At 37.6% G+C, this 24,223-nt stretch overlaps 1 protein-coding gene across 1 annotated transcript; it reads left to right on the top strand.

The window, feature by feature from the left end:
• The first annotated feature begins 2,284 nt into the window (after positions 1 to 2,284).
• LOC107789459 (pectinesterase inhibitor-like) lies at positions 2,285 to 2,818 on the top strand. The gene has a single exon (XM_016611271.1). It carries the CDS (start codon positions 2,285 to 2,287, stop codon positions 2,816 to 2,818), a length of 534 nt encoding a protein of 177 aa, XP_016466757.1.
• Positions 2,819 to 24,223: the final 21,405 nt, after the last annotated feature.

Raw genomic sequence — 24,223 nt, 5'->3', positions numbered from 1 at the left:
TCATAGCATAGAACCGGCTGGGTCCTCCCGAACTCTGTGCACCACCCCTAGCTGCACCATGCCCTGTGGGTGATGGAGTGCCTCGAGCTAAGGGAGGTGTTGCAGATGTAGTAGCTGCAAAACTGGCTAGCCGTGTCGTACCTATGCCCACACTCTGGCGGGACGAAGGACAATCCCTTTAAATGTGATCTCTAATACCTCACCCATAGCATGTGCGTAGGTCCATGTAGCAGCCCCCTAAATTCATCTTCCCACACCTAGGATATGGGGGTCTCCGCTGCTGCTGGAATCTCCCACTAGGCCAACCCTGATGGTAGGATCCCCTGCCCTGACTGGGCCTGAAATGGCTTCACTGTTGTTGATTGGTCCCTGATGGCGATGCACTGATCGAGGACTCAGCAAAGGACTGGGATGGCCTGGATGACCTTCCCCTAAATATTGACCTTCCACTACTACCACCACTGGAAAAACCACCAAAGTTGCCTGCAGATCGGTCCTTATTGCTGCCCTCTCGCTCCCTTCTATTACTCAATTTACGGGTATCTGTGGCTTTAAAAAACACCACCATCTTCCCATAGTTCATATTAGAATTCAAGGCACCTGTAGTGGCCACATTAATAACCAAGAGTATGAGGCCCTGTAGGAACCGATGCACTCTAGCCTCCATAGTAGGCAACATGTAAATGGCATACTTGGACAGGCGCGCGAATCTCATATGATACTCCCACACGCTCATGCTACCTTGTTTCAGGATCTCAAACTCAGCGGCACTATCTGCCTTGGTCTCAGCAGGATAATAATCTTATAAAGCTTATAAAAATGAGAGAAATTATAATAGCCTTTGTCGTTCTAAAGTTTTTTGTCCTTATATTGAGTAGGAATGTTGTTATTTACATTTGGATCTGAGGAGACAAGATCCCCAAATTGCGCCCTCTTAAAGATGAATAAAATCTCCTCTTTGATGGTTGCATAATGTTAGGAATAAATTCTACTCTGTAATGGTTGCTCCTTTAATGTTGCTCTCTACAGCCGATAAATTGCTCTCAAATTCTCTTCCCCGACCTATATGTCCTCAAATTTACACAATATCGATTACATGCTTGTATCTGGTATTAACTATTTGTTGACTCATCCCGACCCTATCATCACTACCAAGTGTCTGCTCGAGAAAAGTACGCCTGTTAGTTGTAAATTTTAGCTAATACAACCAATCTCTTCTCTAGCTCTTTGCCTTCCTATTAGAAATCAAAAATCAGATACACCAACGGATAATGTCAATTATCTTTTAGCAAAACGATCGTCAACTTCACTTCCTCCTCAAACGAATCACGACAACATATAACTTACAAGCATTAAGCTTCGATGAATTAACAACAAACACCATCTTTCTCTCTACAAAGAAGAGGACACAACTAATTAGGTCGAGTTTGTATTTAGGAGATATTTGTATGAACATAAAATCCTAATGGTGAAAAGTAAAAAAGAACCTATAGATTGAAAAGGAATTATATGAGTAGTGGAGAGGTTATGGAACGTGGAGAGCAACCTTCGAAGTTATTTCATGAAAGCCTCTCCCTCAGAACTTGTGAACGTGATCTAATGCCCTCTACTCATGACTAATGTATGTTTTGAGCATGAATAGATTGTGATTTGTGAATGCATATATAGAGGGGAAGCTGAGAGAGTATAAATAAAGAATCTGAAAGGTTGCAATGGAGAGGGCATATGTGTTTGGCCAGTATTGTTTTTATTCATAATTAAGGAATTTGAAAGGTTGCAACGTAACAGTAGGTAAATATTTAATTATATTTGTAAACTCCTGAATGTATTAATTTTTAACCATGAAAAATAAAGTAAAATGCCAAAAAATTAACAAAAGGGATAAATAACATAGGTAGCTGAGGAGATGTGCCAGCACACTTCTATATGTTCCTCCTTTGTATAGATATATAGATATTTGTAATCAGATTCGTAGGAAGAAACAAATAAGCTCCTACTTTAGTTAAATACTAATCCCGTTTTGGTAAGATGTTAAAGAAGTAAACAAATCGCGACTAAATTAAGATAAAAAATTAATATTGGTGCTTATATTGCAAGTATTTAAATCTATACCTAAACTACTTCCCTTGCTTTAAATATTCTTTCTTTTTTGTTTTTTCACTATAACAAGATAAAAGCAATAAATTGCATTAATCTCATATATGTACTTGGTATAGGTTACAACTATAAAACATGGTGGTCAGTGTAGAGAAAGGAAGACGAAAACAGAAACACAAGTCTAAAAATGGCACACTCTTTTTCTCCTTCATGGCTCTCCCTCTCCTTCTTGGTTGTTTTAGTATTACTTTTTGAAATTATTAGAAAAGTTAAGGCAACAGACATTCTTGACGATGTTTGTCCCAAGACCATAAATCCTCAACTATGTTTCCATGTTCTTAAGAATGACCCTTATGTTTACAAGGGAGACATTCACAGCCTTGTCTCCATTTCTCTTTCTATAGCACAAGACAATACCACCTCCACCTACAATTTAGTTAAGTCCCTTCTTGAACAACCCATCAAAGATCCGAATCTGAAAGCCCAACTCACCAATTGCTTGAACAATTACAAAGATGCAGGTGATAAACTAGAAAGTTGCAATGATTTGTTTAGAATAGGTGACTATAGAAAAATAAGTTTGTTGGCTTCTGCTGCTTTGAATGATTCTCGTGCTTGTGACCAAGGTTTTGGGGAACCACCAGCCCAGCTCAAACAACTCAGTCAGACGGTCCAAGAATTTTCCGATCTTGTTTCTGTTATTGCCTATGATCTTAAATAAGCTAGTAATTTTGCCTATGTATTACTATTATTCTTTCTCTCGTAACTCAACAGTTACATTTCATTTGAAACAAAATCTAGACTTTTATATATTACGAAGCAAATAGTGACAAATTATGCTCTTAATCTTACTAGTACCAATAGGGTCTTCCGCGACATGCGGGTGGATTTGCATTTAATTTTCAGATTTAATATCAAGAAACGATCAAGTCCAAATATAAATTGTCACAAGGAATGTTGAGATGATTAGGCCCACCCCTTATGTCCTTTACCTTTATAGAACTGGTCTACGATCTCTTAATAGTGGCTGAATATGTTGAAATAATATGAGGTAGACCCAAAATTACTTCGAGCGAACTTATCTCTAAAAGATTTGTAATGGTTTACCCGTAAAATAATATAATTGAATATATATGTGGTTTATAGATAAGTGAATTAATTTAATCCTAAAATAATAGATGAAATAGATAAAAATGTAAGACTTAGCTTTGAAATTGAAATGAAACGGCAGATATCTGTATCCTAGGCGCAGAAGCTACCGGAGGCAGTAAGAACAATATAAATCAGCAAGAAAGTAAAATGTTATTGAGCTTTTGATAGAGTGTAGTGTATACTTGTCAGAAAATTCGTCCCTTACAATGATAATAGAGCTCACTATTTATAGTTGCACTTAGGGAACAAGGTCCTAGGATCAAGCCCCCCATAAATAACAATTATGAGGGTCATTGAAGAATGTGTAACAGTGGGCTGTGAATACCATATTCTCGTTAACGGATCATTCACTTAATGTTGTAGAATATTCTTCATTGAATGCTACCGGATGGCGGGCATTTATTTTGCCTTATGAATAACATCCTCTCTGATGACAGACGAGATCATTGCCTTCGGGTTCAATTGTCTTCTCCATTCGGTTCCACGTGTCACTTTCTCATGCGATCATTAAATATGAACATATTTTACCCCATACATATAGTCCCTCTGCTTTCCGGTGGCATAACTTCGTGTCACCAGGAAGTTGTTGGCGGAAAATTTGCTGACCCCTTCTGAAAAGTTTTTGATGGTTGATTAGACGTACGTCTCTCTGCATTTAATGCCCCGAACATGCGTCGTCCCACAATTCAGCATCACTTTTGCCGGTTATCGAGGTAATTGTGGCCACAATTTTAGTCGTCTATTCCTTTATTTATACGCATCAAACTTCTTCATTTACACTTCATAATTCTCCGAATTTTCTCAAACCCTCTTAATTTACTCAACTCATACTTTGTTTTTAACCTTCTTCTTGAGAGAAAACTTTCCTTCCTTTTTGATAAAAAATGGCTTTTTCTTCTAAAACCCATAGTTCCTCAAAGAACGAAGGTAAAGCCGATGAAGCTGCTCCTCATATGGTTTGCACCATCATCCCAAGAAGTCTTATCACAATTAACTACTTTTGAAAAAAGTTTCCTTCTGCTAACCCTCGTACGTGGGCCGTTGGCATGTTTTCTTCTTCCATCCATCCTTCCAGCATTCTCACTATGAAGGAAGACTACCACTGTCAAGATTGAGATATTATCACTCTTGATCTAACAAAGCGGATAACCTTCCCCAAGAAGGGTTTCACGTATTTTTATATGTATCCCTTCACTTTGGGGCCATTCTCTTTGAGCGGGGAGCTTGATTCCGTTATTGTGGAATTCTGCTTCCGCTACCAGGTGTGCCTGGCACAAGTAAGTCCTTCTGTGTGGAGGACAGTCGCTTGTCTTCGGTATTTGTGCCAGGAGACGGGAGAGGAGCTAACCTTAGCTCAACAAACGTGGCCACCATGCTCTGCTAGCCAGCATAGATGATGACAATGACCATAGATGGATGGAACGATTCATTGTAGTTGCCACCAAAGACATCATTCCGGCCATGACTTCATCCTTTCTGGAGTTGTGGAACCATACTCGTAAGTTCATCGTTTGTTTCTTTTTCTAGTTAAAAATTACCCTTTATTGTTACCGATTATTTTTCTTTTAATTGTTTCAGCAACTCGGTGGGTTCCACCGCTGGTTGAAGCCTTGGACCAGTGGGTCCAAAATATTTTGGATGTTACTACGCCCGCGACCCATACGTGGAAGGAATTGGCCCTTAAATACGGGTGGAAGGCCAAAAATCATCGTAGGTTAAAGTCATCTCGTTCTTTTCCCTTTTGTGTAAGGAGGCTGATTAACCCTTTTCCTTTGTTGAATTCAAGTCTACCCCAACGCTCAGTTGTCGTCCCCGAGGAGGACGTTGCAAGGCTGCTTTAGGAGGCGGTTACATGAACATATGTTTTTGGGCCTGCTTTTAGTGCAAATGCTTCTTCTCGGAGTCCTCGGCCGGATCACAAGCAACCAAAAAGAAGACATTCCTTCTCGGCCAGGGGAAAAATAAAAAAGGCAAAGAGTGTCGCACCCAAGTTATATCTGAAAGTTGTGGTGATGAGACCCCCACCCGAGCCGGCCATAGACACCATGGTAATCAACGATGATGGAGGATCCAGCGAGAAAGGAGCTTCTCTACATAGAAGACGACGATCCTCCGGCTCAACAGAATGCTCAATCTGTTGAGTTATTTATACCAACAGAGGACGATAGCTCGGCAATCTAGGGGGAGTATGATATGGTGGAAAATGCCAACTCTTGTTTTCGAATCCCAATCACCGCCCGGTACCGTGAGGCTGAGTACTGGGTCCTGCCATAATCGATTTATAAGCAACCAACAACCAGCACTGCACTTGCCGTAACCACTTCTCATCATTCAATGTCATCAACTTCATTTCCTTCTTCACCAACTCTACCTTTTCCACCAGTAACTGCTACATCATCTCCGCCGGCCGCTATTGCCCGAGAGAAGGATGTCCCTTTTCCCCAGTCCCCAGTTCATGGGAACCTGGGGAAAAATTATGATGCTCACTCAGAAGATCCCTAAAGGATGAGGAGTATAAGAGGACCATTAAGCACAATAGAATTTTCAGTTTCTCTAGTGTCTGTGATGTAGATGTCAGCCTCCGATTCGTTAGATGTGCGCGAGATAACCTTTCTACTGAGGTTGACAACCTTAAAGAGAACTCCAGTGCTGAGTGGTTTCCCTCGTTATTGAAAAAACATATGCTATGTACAATAAGAGGAGAAAAACTTTGAAAGAGACCAAAGCGATTGTCATTAACTTTGATGCCAAAATCGCTAAGGCCCGTGAGTTGGAGTTAACTGCAAAAAGGGTTCTTCCGACCTGGCCTGATGCTAACGATTCTTCTGGTTCCGGTTTTGAGTTCTCGGGAACTAAAGAAGAGCTGGAATGTGATGAGGCTGAAGGCCAAAACATTAAACCGGTTGCGAATCTACCTACTTCTCCTGGGCGGTGCAAATGCTTCTCATCTTCCGGGTTCGGGAGATGCAGCAACTTAGTTTTTGCTTTCTTTTTCAAACCTTTGTACTTGTGTTGTTTGGCACATTTATCGTAAATAGAGACACTTTTTTGTTCAAGTCTAAGTTTTATTTTTGCGTACTTTTGTTTAAGTATTTGTGCAAGTTTACTTCTTTTTATGTTTAAGTGTTTGTGCAAGTTTTACTGTTTACATCTAATTATGCAAGGCTTCGGGTGTATTTTACTCCAAAAGCATTTGGATTTTGGGCATAAGTTCTTCCAAAATCAACCCTTTAACATGAGGGTTTTCATAAGAGAGGGCCCTCTTATGTTTACAATGTTCTTGAAGAGGACGTCTCTTGTTCATTACGGTACTAGCATTTGTAGTACCTATTAAACTTTCAAATGATAAAATCAATTCATCATTCAGACAAGAAATAATATAGAAATAAACGGACTTTTCTTTATTCCTTCTATTTTCAAAAGTACATAAGCATTCATTGTTCTAAAAAGAAATTGTCATTTATTGTGGCTAACTTGTACAACTTATTTCTACGGGACTGGCTGCGCAGTCCTCGGTCTCAATGATACAACTATGTTTTCGGGCTTCGCATGTCACACCCCGACCTCAGAAAGCGTGACTGGTGCTCAACCAAGATAACCTGGTCAAGCAAGGATGTTAGATACTTTCTACCCGACCTTGCCTATGAATAGAGTGGAGATGTACTCCATTAATTAACATTGAAAGGATTTCATAAACAACACCAATTTCATTACCATTAGCAGCGTTATTGATAATTTCACAAATATATTACCCATTTATATTTTGAAGTGGAACATGTGTTACAAATACAACATTTCTAGCTTTGACTTTCCCAACACCAATGTACCACCCACACTACATCTACGGAGCCTCTAAGTACAAAAGAATAGTAGTATGGAAGTGTCGGAAATAAGGTTCCGGCTATACCTCAAAACACAAAGTACAACATCAAGTGACATCGTGCCCGGAATAGAGTAGGGCTCACCAAAACCTAATGAATAAGGAGTAACTAGTAACGTGATCCAAAGCTTCCCTCTGATGAACCACATGCATCCATTGAAGAGGCAACGCCCCCGACAACAGGGAAACTAGTACATATGGAATAGTACTAGTATGTAAATCCAAATGTCCTCTTTCAAAATAGAATGACAATATAAGAAAGAAAAACCATGGAAACAGCAAGCAGCGATCAGTGATATCCAAATGCCAAGTTAAAACATAACAGTTTTCAAAATACGAAGATAATATTGTGAAGATGATAATCAAAATACGAAGATAATATTATTTTTTATTGGGAGATATTTAGTACCAATATACCACCATGAATTTAGCATGGAGTTCGATCACGGTCCAATCGGCTAAGTCATCCCATCCGACGACATCGACCACAATCACAATCACTATCTCAGTACCAATATGCCACCGTAAATTTAGAACGGAGTCCGATCATGGCCCGATCAGCTAAGCCATCTCATAAGAGACATCCAATCACAATACAGCCATAATTTTAGCACGGAGTTCGATCGTCTAAGCCATCTCACCAGAGACATCCAATCACAATCACAAAAATCTCTACAGAAAGCGGCTATACCGCCTCATACCAATGTGTGCGGTTAGAGGTGTAATCACAATCACAACACCACCAAATTCGACTCCAAATCGGTGTTCGAACTCAAAAATTCATATTATGAAACTTTAGGCCAAAACCCCAATTTCCTCTTTAGAATTCATCAACCAAAATATAAAATCGAATATAGATTCATGAAAAATAATCAAGACCGAGTAGAGAACACTTACCCCAATTCATATGGTGAAACTTGCTCCAACGATTGCCTCAATCCGAGCTTGGAAATGTTAAATTGAAGCAAAATTGCGAACCCTTGTATTTATCATTCTGCCCAGCACTTCCGCTTCTGTGCCACATTAGCCGCTTCTACGAAACGAGCTCCGCTTCTGCGGACTCCACTAGCGAACTGACCCCTCACACCTGCAAATCAACATCCGCTTCTGCGCAACCGTAGGTGCACAACCAAACATGCTCCTACGCTAAATCTCGCTCCTGCGCCCAAGATCTTCGCTTTTGCGGGGCCGTAGATGCGCCCCTATTCCCGCTTCTACAATCCATTCCAACCAGGACTTCCTTCACTTCTTCAATCAACTATCCGCATCTGTGGACTCGCATTTGTGTGCATTCTTCCGCAGATACGGAAGCACCAGAATCAGCAGCCTTCAACAACAGCAACATGAAGAAAAATGATCCAAAATCAAATCCAAAACATACCCGAGCCCCTCGGGACCCCGTCCAAGCATACCAACAAGTTCTATATCATAATACGGACCTACTCGAGGCCTCAAAATACACATAACAATATCAAAACGACGAATCACACCTCAATTCAAACATCAATGAACTTGAAACTTCAAACTTCCACAACCGATGTCGAAACCTATCAAATCATGTCCGATTGACCTCAAATTTTGCACACAAGTCACATTTGACATTACGGACCTGCTCCAACTTCCGGAATCAAAATTTTACCCTGATATCAAAAACTCCACTCCCGGTCTAACTTTCCAAAATTCTAACTTTTCATCATTTCAAGCCAAACTCTACTACGAACCTCCAAATTGTAAGTCGGACACGCTCCTAAGTCCAAAATTACCCAGCGGAGCTAACAAAACTATCAAAAGTCCAATCCGAGGTCAAATACCAAAAACTTGGTCAAACCTTTCAAATTTAAATCTTCTTGCTGAGAATCATTCTTCCAAATCCATTTCAAATAACCTGAAAACCAAAACTGACGATTCACACAAGTTATAATACATCCTACAGAGCTACTCATGCCCTCAACAACTTAGCGAAGTAAAAATGCTCAAAACAACCGGTCGGGTCGTTACATCCTCCCCCACTTAAACATATGTTCATCCTCGAACGTGCCCAGAGTTGTTCTCAAAGCTGTTACACCCCATGTTTTTGTACGTGAAAGTGCACCATAAATAAATTAATGAAAGCTCGGAAATGAGATATTACATCCCGCATTTTCATACGATAAAGTTTCATCGTAAGTTAATCGACGTAAGAACAGGAATGAGATTATTTTGAGGTTATAAGCATTATGCTATTTCAAATAAGTGATGAGTAAATTCGTGAAGGTGAGAGGGGAAGCAAGTCAAAGAAAATGAATTTTCGTCCAAGTTTGACATATTGGGATAAAATACGGGCCGAGCGATAATACCCGATATTTATGGACTAGTACCGTACAAGGTACCATATGACCATGATAGTAGGATATATAAAGTGTATTAAAAATAAATAGAATTTTAAGTAATTTGAGACAATTCTTAATTATGCAGGTAATTGGTTAATTACCGGGTAACGGAATATTACCTAATTAAATTAATTATTTGTTGGATAAGATCAAAATCCCACGTGGCAGCAAGCCACTACACCCACCGTATGACTCTTAGTCATAATTCATGACTAAGAAGTCATTTATAAATAGGTAGCAACTCATTTGCCTTCAAACATTTTTAGTGCAAATGTGATTCCTACAAGATTTGGTGACTTCTTAGTAACGTGACTTCTTACAATATTGGCTTCTAAGTTACATTCAATACAAATCATATTTTCAATACCAAAAAGGGCAACAATCCTATTAGTTTAAGCTTGAGTTATTTGTGTGTTTGCCCCTCTCTGTCACTCTTAGCAGCCAACGATCACCCAATGTTTACCAACTTCAGATTATTCTTTAGCAAATTAAGTTCACAACAGCAGTGAAGATTTTCATTCTTCAACCAAAATCCAACAAGATTTCTTAGCACCTTAGAAACGTAAAATTTTGCGGTTCTAAAGAAGTACGGTGCAATCTTTTCCAAGAATATCATACGGATTTTTTCTTACTCCGATCCTCCATTACATGTTGTTGCGATTGACGTGTTAGAGGGATTGTCAAGAGAATCGACTCAGGTATGTTAAGGCTATCCCTTATTTCTTTGGCATAATCTATACGTCACAAACGAACGAGCAAATGCACAATTTCCATAAATGACTCTATTCATAGAAATACTATGGGTGTCTATATTCTTGATTCCCCATGGAAATTATTATTATATCTTCTATTCATGGGTCTCAAAAAAATACGTATTTGATAAAATATATCCGAAAGGCATATTGATTTTTATGGAATTCCGAGAAAATCTTATTAGCGTATTTCTTATGCATTTCATGCATTTATATATGTACATTGACTCATGAGCAGATGACGTTATATACGCGTATATATGTATATTATATTTATATGGGATATGGGAAAATATTACGGTGTTATATACGCACCACCACCTGATCAGCTGGTATACGTTGATAATTTGCCCACAATTGCCAAGATGATATGATGGAATGCCTTCAGAGACTTGATAATGTTATGAACACATATACCCATGCATGGTATGGCATTTATACGCATATACATCATTTTAATATTAAATGATTCACATAGCTATTCAGATATACATGTTCAGTCTTTTACTCCATGTTTCTCTCATATTTATTGTTTGCTGATTTTTATTCCTTACATACTCGGTATATTATTTGTACTGACGTCCCTTTTTCCTGGGGACGTTGCGTTTCATGTCCGCAGATCCCGATAGACAGGTTGAGATTCCTCCAAGTAGGCTATCAGCTCAGCAGAAAATGTTGGTGCGCTCCATTTGCTCCGGAGTTACTTATTTGGTTAGTATTATTTAGACATGTATTGATTGGTATGACAAGGCCCTGTCTCGGCCTTATGATGTTTATGTACTCTTAGAGGCTTGTAGACATATGTCATGTATATGAAATATTATATGGCCTTGTCGGCCTATGTTCAGTGTACAAGTGATTATTTTGGCCTTATAGGCCCGTATGTTGTATGTATAAGTTTGGATTACATGTTGGGTCGTCCAATGACGAGTATTTCCCCATGTTTTATTCTACTTATCTCATGATAGCCTCTCTGAATCATTTACCTATGATAGTATGATACGAAAGGTACGTTACGTAGGTACTCGATTGAGTAAGCCACCGGGTGCCCATTGTGGCCTATCGGTTTGGGTCGTGACAAAAGTGGTATCAGAGCAGTTCTGTCCAGGGAATCTACAAGTCGTGTCTAGTAGAGTCTTGTTTATGGGTGTGTTGTGCACCACACTTATAAGCAAGAGGCTACAGGGCATTTAGGACTATCACTCTTTCTTCTTGCTCTAGATCGTGTGGTAGAGCTCACTTATAAGAATTCACATTCCTAAATTCTATTTTATTCATAATACATACCGTATAAGTCTGAACAAGTTGTATCAAGCCATATCTTTAACCCAAAATGTAATCACATGATATACCTCAAAACTCAAATACTCATAGAAATAATTTCTAATCACAGTAGCTGCTCAAAACCACCCAATGCCGGTAATAAACCTCTTATCAAACAAAACCTCGTTCTAACACATTCATATATTGCCAATGATGAAAGAAACACGCAGAAACTCATAACCATTCGTCAGATCAACAAGTCATGGAGCTCACTTTCCTTCGACAAGGACTATAGCAAATTTCTAAGCCGACTTTCGATATTATCCTTCCAAATGTACCACAATCAAATCTGATAGTATCCATTCGAGGCCCAATGACCTCATCTCATTCAACCCGTCCACTCTAGTGGCATGACACATCAATATAATCTAAAACCACAACCCGTGCACCAATTAGCAACATTCCAAATGTACTCAATCATGAAAATGACTCAGACGAGAGAACTGTCTCGCAAGCTCAACAGGTACTGCCACAACGCAATGCTAAGAGCCTGTCACACACCGTAAAGCAGAACATACGAATCCAACACAAAGGATCATATCTCAACATAACTTCGCTACAGTGCGTGATCTCATCCAAACGCTGCTCCATATTATATACCTCGAGCCGTCTTGCTCAAAATCAATAACCATGCGAAATTCGACATCAAGAACACAAAGTGCATTACCATAACCACGGAGAGAAAATAACATAATACCACGATCCGGAAAGAACATAGCCAACGCGCAATTAGTCATGCATTACCCAAATACTCATCCCGCTTAAATAGAACCGCACCATATGGGCATATAACTAGAGAATCACAACTCCTTGTAGCATAGAAGAGTAACTCACAGATCATTTCAAAACACAAATAAGTTCAACAATAACTGAATGGCACATCCCTCAACAATAGCAGTATGGACCCTCAAATCAACTCTAGTCATCCACAAATAGATAAATAACCCTCCGAAAGTCCACAATGACTGGATCATAATACATACTATCATCTGGCTAGCTTCAGCCACCACTTCACAGTCCATAACCATGAAATAATTTACTCATGAGAACTCCCAGTTTCCAAATCCATAGAGCACGCGAATCACCATATCCGATCCCAACTCCACCGCCCGAATATCTAACACATCTCTCATACATGATCATCCCGCGAGGAATACTTCTAAAATTCTTCCATGCCACATAGAAAAATCTGAATATCAGCAGTCGATCAACTAGGAGGGTGCCGCAATACCAATGAAGTATCCATAAATCAAAACACATTTCCCCTTCTGAAATGTATACTCTCATCAAGCCATACCAAATAGTAATGTCATTTACCTAGTCACCTGAAACTAAATGTAGAATCTATAATGATATAGAAATACGGCGAGTCTCGACACCATCAATGTAACTCTCAGCTTCTAGCCATATACAAATCTGCAACATTCTCAATTGCCACGTATAAATCTTGAATTCATTAGAACCATTCTCAAGAGTCATCCACTCTACTCAAATCTCAATAGCACCGCCTAAAACGGACCGAACGACCTATGCCCCATTTGCACCCCAACACCCTAAGAAGTAATTCACACCTCTAAGCAACCGAGTGAACCCCTACTCCATGACGCTACATCCTTTACGAATAACAACTCAATCATCTAGTGTTTCTCATATACCCATAAAGCATTATACAACCCTTATTCAAAAATTCCTTTACTCGAGTCACCCCCGATCTCGACCTCTACAAGTCATAACTGATTTGCAATATACCTCAAACTGAAACTAATACAATACATAACCACGCAATCAACCCATCGATAACAAACTCCCCGACTTGGCTCAAAGCCAAGGAATAAAGCATTTGGTAACTTATAATACCCATACTCTATTGCTGCCCAAAATCCCGCATTGAAATTCAACTAAATCCTTCATAAGCTTATGTAATACAAAACCATCTAATGTCTCAAATCATCTGCAAATCTCACATTCACCATTGTAACACTCAAGACAACCCTCATAAGCGATCCCAGACCCAAATTGCACTACATTTAATTCACTGGTAAAAGATGGCTCCCAACAGCACAACATAGGAATCACACAACCTCACGACACCCTGAAGGGGACAACCCACCTGCTTAGCCTCAACCTGACATCTTTCTATACCCTTTTACAGTCACAACTACTACGCAAATACTTAGTCTTCCTGATTCTAAACTCATCAACAAGACATGAAAAATCTACTTCACTCGACAATTAAACAACATGAAAGGTCCTTCAACACACCCATACTCGAGATTATACATCAAATCAAGTCAAAAATTAAGCACCAATTTACATCTCAATCAAACTCTTTTCGTCAAATTCAAACCATCTGAACACTTCCCGCAGTCACATCATACTCGTTACATAGCCGCCCAACCACAAATTCTACCAATAGGGAACTACAATTATCTATGTGCTCAAGCTACAGTCAAAACCCAGCCTCAAGTCTCCCAGACTGGCCCATCATTAGCATACTAAAATCACATCTCGTACCTCATCCCTGGAATCATAAGCCGTCGACGAACAACTGATACCGAGCTCTCACATGCGCATACGAATGTGTGGAAGGAAATTAAAAGGATTACGCTTCAAGCTGAATCGATGTTGTACGATAAGGAGAGAAAGATGAAAAGTATATCCTAAATGCCTTGTAGCCTCTCAAAGATAGGTATGGACATCATCATACCGATCTGCAAGACTCTGCTAGACACTTGCTTATGACTTATAGAACCTATGAACCTAGAGCTCTGATACCAATCTGTTACGAACCAAAAATTCACTAGTCGTGATGGCACCTAACCGAACCTGCTAGGTAAGCCAACTAATAACTATCCAATTTCAATAATATTAATAAGACAATTAAATAAAGGAATTCTCTGAATCTTATATATTTCCCAAGGACTGGTAGTACAAATTATGAGCTTCTAAGAATAGAGTCTACAAAGCTGATATGAACTAAATACACCTTCTGTTTGAAAAGTACATAAATAGAGTTTTAAAATCTAAGGCTACCATGAACAAGAGGCAGTTAATACAGGGACGCAGGTATATCTTCTAATCCGGCTCCCGTCGAACACAGCAACATCGGCATCCGAAATCTGCACGCAATGTGCAGGAAGTGTAGTATGCGTACAACCGACCCCACGTACTCAATAAGTAAAAAACCTAACCTTAGGTTGAAAGTAGTGACGAGCTGGTACATAGGTCGGGTCCAACACTAATAACCAACAACAGTTCATAACAACGTAGAGCCTATAAATAAGGAAGTAATTTAGAGATAAAATGCTCAACTTTTTCACAGTTTTTCCGAAAATACTTTCGCATTTTCAAGAATATCAGTGAAAATCCAAATTCTTTACCGAAATCGTCGTAAAATATGAGATAGTTTGAAAACTGTAATTTTTCTAAAAATCCTTTTCACAATAAATAAGATGTTCATTTTCTTTCCAGATTGCAAGTGTGAGATACCTCTCTATGCCCACATATCAATGTGTGTAAAAAGTCATTAATGACATGATACCGAGCAAGCCAAGCGATGCTCCAAAAACCTGAAAACCAAAACGAACGATTCACACAAGTCATAATACATCCTACGGAGCTACTCATGCCCTCAACAACCGAGCGAAGTATAAATGCTCAAAAGAACCGGTCGGGTCGTTACAAAATCTATGTGTTATTCCGTGAGATATAAATTCTTGAATAAGAAAACGTATATTGGCAATGCAGGATATCCATAATTAGTATGTGAACCAATAATTTCTCCACGACAATATGATGTATTTTATATTTCATTACGTATATACGTATGTATCATATTAGCTTCAACTCAAATTTTGTGCGCCACGACAAATTTAGAAGGTACCTCCTACCTCTTATCTAAATACTAGTGAGGGATAGCCCGTTTAGTTCACGGGCCCAAGGTCAAAAGAAGAAACTGACACAATCCAGTTAACTAATAGTTTCACTTTATATTTCGTTACGAAATAAATGTGATTTTCAGTATTGAAGTCAAGCTCATGTCCAAACATAATGCACACTCTTTTTTTAATTTCACTTTCAAATACTGTTTTTCAAACCTTAATCGAATATTATTGAACTAGTGAATCCACCTGCGCTTCTCGCGGATTATTAGATTTACGCATGCCAAAATTTATAAATTTTCTTTTATCTTCAAATTTAAATATTTCAAGTTTTAACCAATTATATTATCCACACTTAACTTTATACATTTTCCATAATTTTCCATTCACTTAGGGTTTTTAGTCTTCCAAAAATACTTGATTTTTGTATAATCTATATAAATGAAGCAATACTTTTATTTTTCTTAAAAGAAATTAAATAAGGAAAAGAATTTCAAGAAAAACTTTTTCTGTGCATATGTTTAACAAATTTAAGACATGATTAGTTCCTTGTACATTTATTATGTGCATATAAATATTCTATTATATGAATCTGTTATGTAATTTTTGTCTTTTATTTCCAATTTTTCCCCTTCTTTAACCATTTTATTTTTAACTTTTTCTTTTTCCCCTTCCCCCCTTTCTTACTTCTCTAACGGTTCACTTTCTTTAAAAAAAAAATGTCGAATAGCTTTTTCTTTCTTCAACTTCCTAATAATAACAATAACTGATCAAAAGATAATAATTTTCAAATCTCAATGTAAACTATAAAAAAAATTAAAAGTGCATAAAAATGTACTTCATTATAGGATATGATTATTATTATATATATATGCATTAATTATCCAATTTAATTAGAGAATACGAGAAGAATCAGTTTAATTAGAAAACAAACAGTGCACCAACATTTAATAATTTTTCTTTTTTGATCATTGAACTTAATAATTTTTCATAGAATCCTTATATTAATTTGATGCATGTCTTCTTCGTGGTGGTAGCCACTTTCTTCTTTTTCAAGTTTGTTTTACCATTTGGTCTTTTTAATGCTACGCGTATAGTGAATTATGTTTGGTTAATGATTATCGGAATATTGGATAACAATAAAGATGAATTTTTCCACGGAACACTCATATATAATTTTGGGTTGGTGAAAGACAACATAAATAACCTTCCATAACAGGCAACATTTTTTTGATTGGCCGCCGAAGCAATTATCAAGTGGAGCAATCTAACAAACAACAATAAGAATAAGGCTTAAAATAGATGCATAACTTAGTGTGAGATTCCAATCTTTGTAAATAAAGATAGAAATAAAACAAAAGAAAATTTTCCTTGCATATAAGTAATTTCTTTATTTTCTTTATTGCCGTAGAAATATGAACGACTATCCTTCAGCCCTCCAATATAAATTACAGGAATATCTACTTATTGTTTTCCTTTTCTAAAAGATTAGAGAGCTTAAATAAGTAAAACAACCGGGTAAAACTAATGTATTTGGTTTCTCAAGTTGAATTAACTTAGAAACATAAGACGGTTCTGTTGCGGAAGCCAAATGTATAGAGTGTGAATAAGTCACAACTATTATACCAAAAATTATGACAACCACCAAATAATAAATAAGACAATAAAGCAATAATAAAGGGAACACCAGAATTTACGAGGTTCGGCTAATTTTGCCTACTCCTCGGACACAACCAAATATTTTATTCCACTCCAAAAATACAAGTGAAATAATACTAAAGAGAGAAGATACAAATGCCTTAAACAGATGAGAAGGCAAATGAGAGGTGTGTATCAATCCTAAACATTAGGCCTTCTTTTATAGGGGAAAAATCCCCCCAAACTTAACTCCCAACCAATGTGGGACTTTGGCATTTTGCCAAACTTCAACAAATCTCCACCTTGGCAAAATTCCACATTTTCAATTCTCTCTCAATAACAAATTTTGGTTGTGTCTTCATCTTCAATCTTCAGTGTTCAACAATGTTGATCAAATCCAAACAACGTTGAAACTTGACCGCAGTCACCACCTTTGTCAGCATATCAGCAGGATTCTCTGTAGTATGAATTTTCTTCACCGTGACTCCACCTTCTTCTATGATTTCTCGTACGAAATGATACCGAACATCAATGTGCTTCGTCCTTGCATGATAAACTTGGTTCTTCGCTAATTGAATAGCACTTTGACTATCACAAAAAATTGTGATACCTTTTTGTTCAACACCAAGCTCCTTTAGCAGTCCTTGAAGCCAAATTGCCTCTTTCACAGCATCTGTAATAGCCATGTACTCTGCCTCTGTTGTAGACAAAGCAACTGTTGACTGCAAAGTAGACTTCCAACTAACTGGTGCCTTTGCAAAAGTAAACACATAACCAGTAGTTGATCTTCGTTTGTCCATATCACCCGCAAAATCTGAGTCACAATATCCAACTACAGACTGATTGTCTTCCTGCTCAAAAACTAACCCGACATCTACAGTATTATGAATATACCGTAGAATCCACTTCACAGCTTGCCAATGCTCCTTCCCTGGATTGTGCATATATCTGCTAATAACTCCAACAGCTTGTGAAATGTCAGGCCTTGTGCAAACCATTGCATACATCAAGCTACCAACAGCATTTGCGTATGGTACCTTTGACATATACTCTCGTTCAGCTTCATCCATTGGCGACATAGTAGTACTTAGCTTAAAATGGGAAGCAAGTGGAGTACTAACTGGCTTAGTCTTGTCATCTATGCCAAAACGTTGAAGTACTCTCTTCAAATATTCCTTTTGAGATAAACAGAGTTTCTTTGAACGTCTATCTCTAATTATCTCCATGCCAAGAATTTTCTTTGCCTCACCCAAATCCTTCATCTCGAACTCCTTCTTCAGTTGAATCTTCAACTTATCAATTTCTTCCGAATTCTTGGAAGCTATCAACATATCATCAACATATAGGAGAAGATATACAAAGGAACCATCTTTAAGCTTGTGCAAATACACACAATGATCGTATTTGCTTCTCTTGTACCCTTGCCGCAACATAAACTCGTCAAATCGCTTGTACCATTGTCTAGAAGATTGTTTCAATCCGTACAACGATTTTTCAAGTTTGCACACCATATTTTCTTTTCCAGCAACTTTGAATCCTTCTGGCTGAGTCATGTAGATTTCCTCCTCCAAGTTTCCATGTAAAAACGCAGTTTTTACATCCATCTGAACTAGTTCCAAATCCAATTGTGCTACCAAAGCCAACATAATTCTAATGGAGGAATGTTTTACAACTGGAGAAAACACTTCATTGTAATCAATTCCCTCCTTTTGAGCATATCCTTTGGCCACCAATCTTGCTTTGTAGCGAACATCTACTTGGTTAGGAAATCCTTCCTTCTTTGCAAATACCCATTTGCACCCAATTGCTTTCTTTCCCTTCAGGAGATTGGCCAATCTCCATGTATGATTCTGATGAAGGGACTGTATTTCATCATTCATGGCAATCCTCCACTTATCTTCTTCTGAACTTTGGACAGCGTCTTTATAAGTAGTAGGAACATCATCAGCTACAATTGAGGTTGCACAAGCAACCGTCTCTATGAGACGAACAGGTTTCGTTATTGTTCTTTTTGGCCTGCTGGTTGCTATTGATTCAAGTTGTTGTTGAGATTCCTGAGTTGGAATCTCCTCTACTGGCTCTCCTTCCAGAGGGTAATCTTCATTTGTTTCCTCCTCTGCTTCTTGTGTAGGAAAAATAAATTTTCCCTCAAACTCCACCTGCTTAGAAGCACCTTCATTTTGTTTGGTATCTTCTGTTACCTTATTTACCATAGCAAATTCATCAAAGGTAACATCTCTGCTGAATATTACTTTCTTTGTCATAGGGCACCATAAGCGATATCCTTTGACTCCAGAAGTAATTCCCATAAAAATAGCCTTCTTTGCCCTTGGATCCAATTTTGACTCTGTCACATGATAATATGCAGTTGAGCCAAACACGTGCAAAGAGTTATAATCTACAGCAGGTTTTCCGTACCATTTTTCAAATGGTGTTTTGCCATCAATAGCAGCAGATGGTAGACGATTAATGAGGTGACATGCATATGTAATTGCCGCAGCCCAAAATTCTTTGCCCAAGCCAGCATTGGACAACATACACCGTACCTTCTCCAGCAAGGTCCGGTTCATACGTTCTGCCACTCCATTCTGTTGTGGTGTATGTCTAACAGTGAAGTGTCGGACGATGCCATCATTTTCACAGACCTTATTGAAATGATCATTTTTGTATTCACCTCCATTGTCTGTGCGAATACACTTGATCCTCCTGCCTATTTGATTCTCCACCATCGTCTTCCATTTGAGAAAATTCCCAGCACTTCATCTTTGTTTTTCATTGTATACACCCACACTCTTCGAGAAAAATCATCAACAAAGGTTACAAAATAGTGCTTCCCACCCAATGAAGGTGTTTTGGAAGGACCCCAAACATCAGAGTGTACATAATCCAAAATGCCTTTAGTATTATGGATCGCTGTACCAAATTTAACCCTTGTCTGTTTCCCTTTGACACAATGCTCACAAAACTCCAAGTTGCAAGCCTTTACTCCTTTTAACAATCCTTGATCTGATAGAGTTTTCAAGGATTTTCCTCCAGCATGTCCCAAGCGCATGTGCCATAGCTTGGTTGCTTCTGCCTCTTTGTCGTCACTGGATGTTACTGTCGCTGTCCCAATAACTGTACTGCCACGATAGCGGTACATATTATTATTCTTCCGATTAGCCTTCATTACCACTAGTGCACCGGAGCATACTCTCATCACTCCATTTTCTGCAATGATTTTGAACCCTTTTGATTCTAGGGCTCCCACAGAGATGAGATTCTTCTTCAAATCCGGTACATATCGAACATCTATCAATGTTCTGATCATTTCATCATGGTTCCTTAATCGTATTGAACCAATGCCATATGAGGTAAGAGGGCTGTTATCCGCTGTGTGGACGACTCCATATTCTCCTTCTTGAAATTCCACGAACCAGTCCCTGTTGGGACACATATGATAGCTACAAGCCGAGTCCATCAACCATATGTCTGAAGATGTTGATGACTCTGTTGTAACTAATGAGAAGTCTGAATCATCACAATCAGCTACATTTGAATCCATAATGGCCTTTCCATTGTTATGTTTGGCCTTATTCTTCAACTTCGGACAGTCTTTCTTCCAGTGCCCTTTTTCTCGACAAAAGGCACATTCATCTTTGCTGGGTCTGGATCTTGACTTGGATCTTCCCTTCTTTGTCCTCGTTTGATTTTGAGGACGACCCCTCACAAATAGTGCTTCTCCTTCTCCGCCCTTCTGTTTTTCTCGCTTTCTTTGTTCATAGCTGTACAAAGCCGAACAAACTTCTCTGAGAGAAACTTCGTCATTTCCATGGAGTAGAGTAGTTTCAAGGTGCTCGTACTTATCAGGAAGTGACGCCAACAACATCAAGGCCAAGTCACCATCATCATAAGTTGTATCCATATTTTGCAAATCTGTAACCAACTTATTGAAACTGGTGATATGTTCATTCATCGTGGTACCAGGAACATAGGTGAAGTGAAACAGTCTCTTCTTCATGTACAATTTATTTTGACTGTTTTTCTTCAAAAATTTATCCTCCAGTGCTTTCCATAATTTACATGCAGAAGTTTCCTTTGTGTATGGATATTTCTGCTCTCTAGCAAGGTAGGATCGAATGGTACCGCAAGCAACACGGTTGATAATTCTCCAATCTTCTTCTCCAATAACATCTGGTTTCTTTTCTTCAATGGCCAGATCTAGCCCTTGTTGAAAAAGGACATCTAGAACCTCGCCTTGCCACATCCCAAAATGTCCGGACCCGTCAAATATTTCGACCGCAAATTTCGCATTTGACACAATTCTTGTCATAAGCGAAGATGCCAATGATGACGTATTGTTGACACTTGATGTAGATTCTTCTTGTTTATTGTCTCCCATCTTTGACACAAATATTATTTAATAGCTGACGACACAAATCAAGATTATTTCCTTTCTGGTGTGGAAGATCAGACTAAGCTGCAACCACAGAGCATACTCAGACAGAACCTTGACTCAGTTACCAAGATAAATCTTTTCTGATGTGGAAGATCAGACTATGCTGCAACCACAGAGCATACTTAGACAGTACCTTGGCTCTGATACCAATTGTTGCGGAAGCCAAATGTATAGAGTGTGAATAAGTCACAACTATTATACCAAAAATTATGACAACCACCAAATAATAAATAAGACAATAAAGCAATAATAAAGGGAACACCAGAATTTACGAGGTTCGGCTAATTTTGCCTACTCCTCGGACACAACCAAATATTTTATTCCACTCCAAAAATACAAGTGAAATAATACTAAAGAGAGAAGATACAAATGCCTTAAACAGATGAGAAGGCAAATGAGAGGTGTGTATCAATCCTAAACATTAGGCCTTCTTTTATAGGGGAAAAATCCCCCCAAACTTAACTCCCAACCAATGTGGGACTTTGGCATTTTGCCAAACTTCAACAAATCTCCACCTTGGCAAAATTCCACATTTTCAATTCTCTCTCAATAATAAATTTTGGTTGTGTCTTCATCTTCAATCTTCAACTCATCTTTCAGCAAAAGTTCAAATTCTATTATCAACTGCAAACAGTAATTATAGTAAAAAATTAAATCCATCCAAACCAACGCAAGAAATTAAATGTCCCTTTCTGTAGTTTGTTTTCAATTCCACAGCAAATGATATCGTTTCGTGTCAAGGAGTTAGGTTTTGCTGCTCTAGTTTCAATCCATTGAATTTTATAAACATCTTCCAAAATCATACCGTGTCAAAAAGATATAATGAACTTTGCACGAATAAGGAAATTAAAATAAATAGGAAGAGGAAAAAAATTATGAACTTAGAGAGTGAATCTAATTACCTTGAAGAAAAGCATCCAACATTAAGGTATATACCATGCCCACAATACAAATGAGATAGCACGAATAGTAAAATTCAAATTTACAATATTTCCAAACTAAGATCAACTAAAAGTAGAAGAAATAAAATAACATAGATGAATAGTAACAATTAACATTGCAATTTTCAACCTTTTTCAACCAAAAAAAGGTCTCAAAGATACAAGAAACACAAAATTTAGTCTCAAAGATACAAGAAACACAAAATTTATCTACAATAAAGAAAGTAGGAAAGAATAAAGAAAAACAGTAGAAAATTAAGAAGGAAGAGTGAGGGATAATAGGAGAAGAAATAAATAGTAGCAGTGAGAAAAGAAATAAAAGTGCCGAGAGAGGGAAAAAAAAGTGATATGCTTGCATTGTTCAATAACGACCAAATTTATTTAGAAAGATGTTAACGCATGGAAGACAAAAAGTAATTAACATTAACATTAGAGATAATAGTGAAAGTTAATGTGATAACTACTATAGGCAGTTACATTTTTCTTTTCGAGGAGTTACATCTTTTTTTAAGGAGCTGACTTTTGGATTATTTAATATAGGACACAAATCAAAAAATAGGTAAAGAAAGCCTGAAAAATAGACGAAAAAGTAATTACAAATTAGAGATAGCATTGAAAGTTAAAATGATGAATGCACTGTAAACGGGCAGTAACGCCTTTTTATATTTAGCAGTTACAACTTTTCATTAAGGAGGTTACTTTTGAATTATTCAACAGAGGACGTGAATCAAAAAATAGGTAAAGAAAACCATTTAATACTACATTTATTTATGTCATGTGATGTGATGACTCTAAACTGCCGAGAGAGAAAAAGAAAGTGAAAATAAGAAAAAATGTAAGGGAAAAGCCAAAAAAAGGAGAAAAAAGATAAATAGGCTCCTTGGCCATAGAGATGTGTCATGTCAGCATAAAGATGTTAACGCATGGAAAACGAAAAGTAATTAACATTAACATTAGAGATAACAGTAAAAGTTAACGTGATAACTACTATAGGCAATTACATTTTTTCTTTTCGAGGAGTTACATCCTTTTTTTAAGGAGCTAACTTTTGGATTATTTAATATAGGACATAAATCAAAAAATAGGTAAAGAAAGCCAAAAAATAGACAAAAAAGTAATTAAAAATTAGAGATAGCATTGAAAGTTAAAATGATGAATGCACTATAAACGGGCAGTTACATCTTTTTATATTTAGCAGTTACAACTTTTCATTAAGGAGGTTACTTTTGAATTATTCAACAGAGGACGTGAATCAAAAAATAGGTAAAGAAAACCATTTAATACTACATTTATTTATGTCATGTGATGTGATGACTCTAAACTGCCGTGAGAGAAAAAGAAAGTGAAAAGAAGAAAAAATGTAAGGAAAAAGTCAAAAAAAGGAGGAAAAAGATAAATAGGCTCATTGGTCATAGAGATGTGTCATGTCAGCATTTTTTCCCCATCTTTTATATATATGTATACAGATGCTTACAAGAAATTGAATTCGAAACCTACAAGATTATACATAAAGTACCTTGTGTTAGACACTTTATTTCAAGGGGAAAAGGATATATAATAAAATGTGACTAAAATCTACACTAAACTATAGTTATATTATTCTCTTTTTCTTTATAAGAATGACAATGGCATGGTATAGTGATCAAAATATCTTATTATTATTTTATATTTTCAATATGGTAATATTTCCCTTTGACTAGTATCATAATTAAATTATATTCCTATAATTATAGATAGTTACCTAAGTAGTAT

The sequence above is a fragment of the Nicotiana tabacum genome, chromosome 22 (assembly GCF_000715075.1).
Source record: "Nicotiana tabacum cultivar K326 chromosome 22, ASM71507v2, whole genome shotgun sequence".
Taxonomy (NCBI): Eukaryota; Viridiplantae; Streptophyta; class Magnoliopsida; order Solanales; family Solanaceae; genus Nicotiana; species Nicotiana tabacum.
The sequence above is the reverse complement of the archived record's forward strand: the minus strand, read 5'-3'. Positions and strand labels throughout refer to the sequence as shown.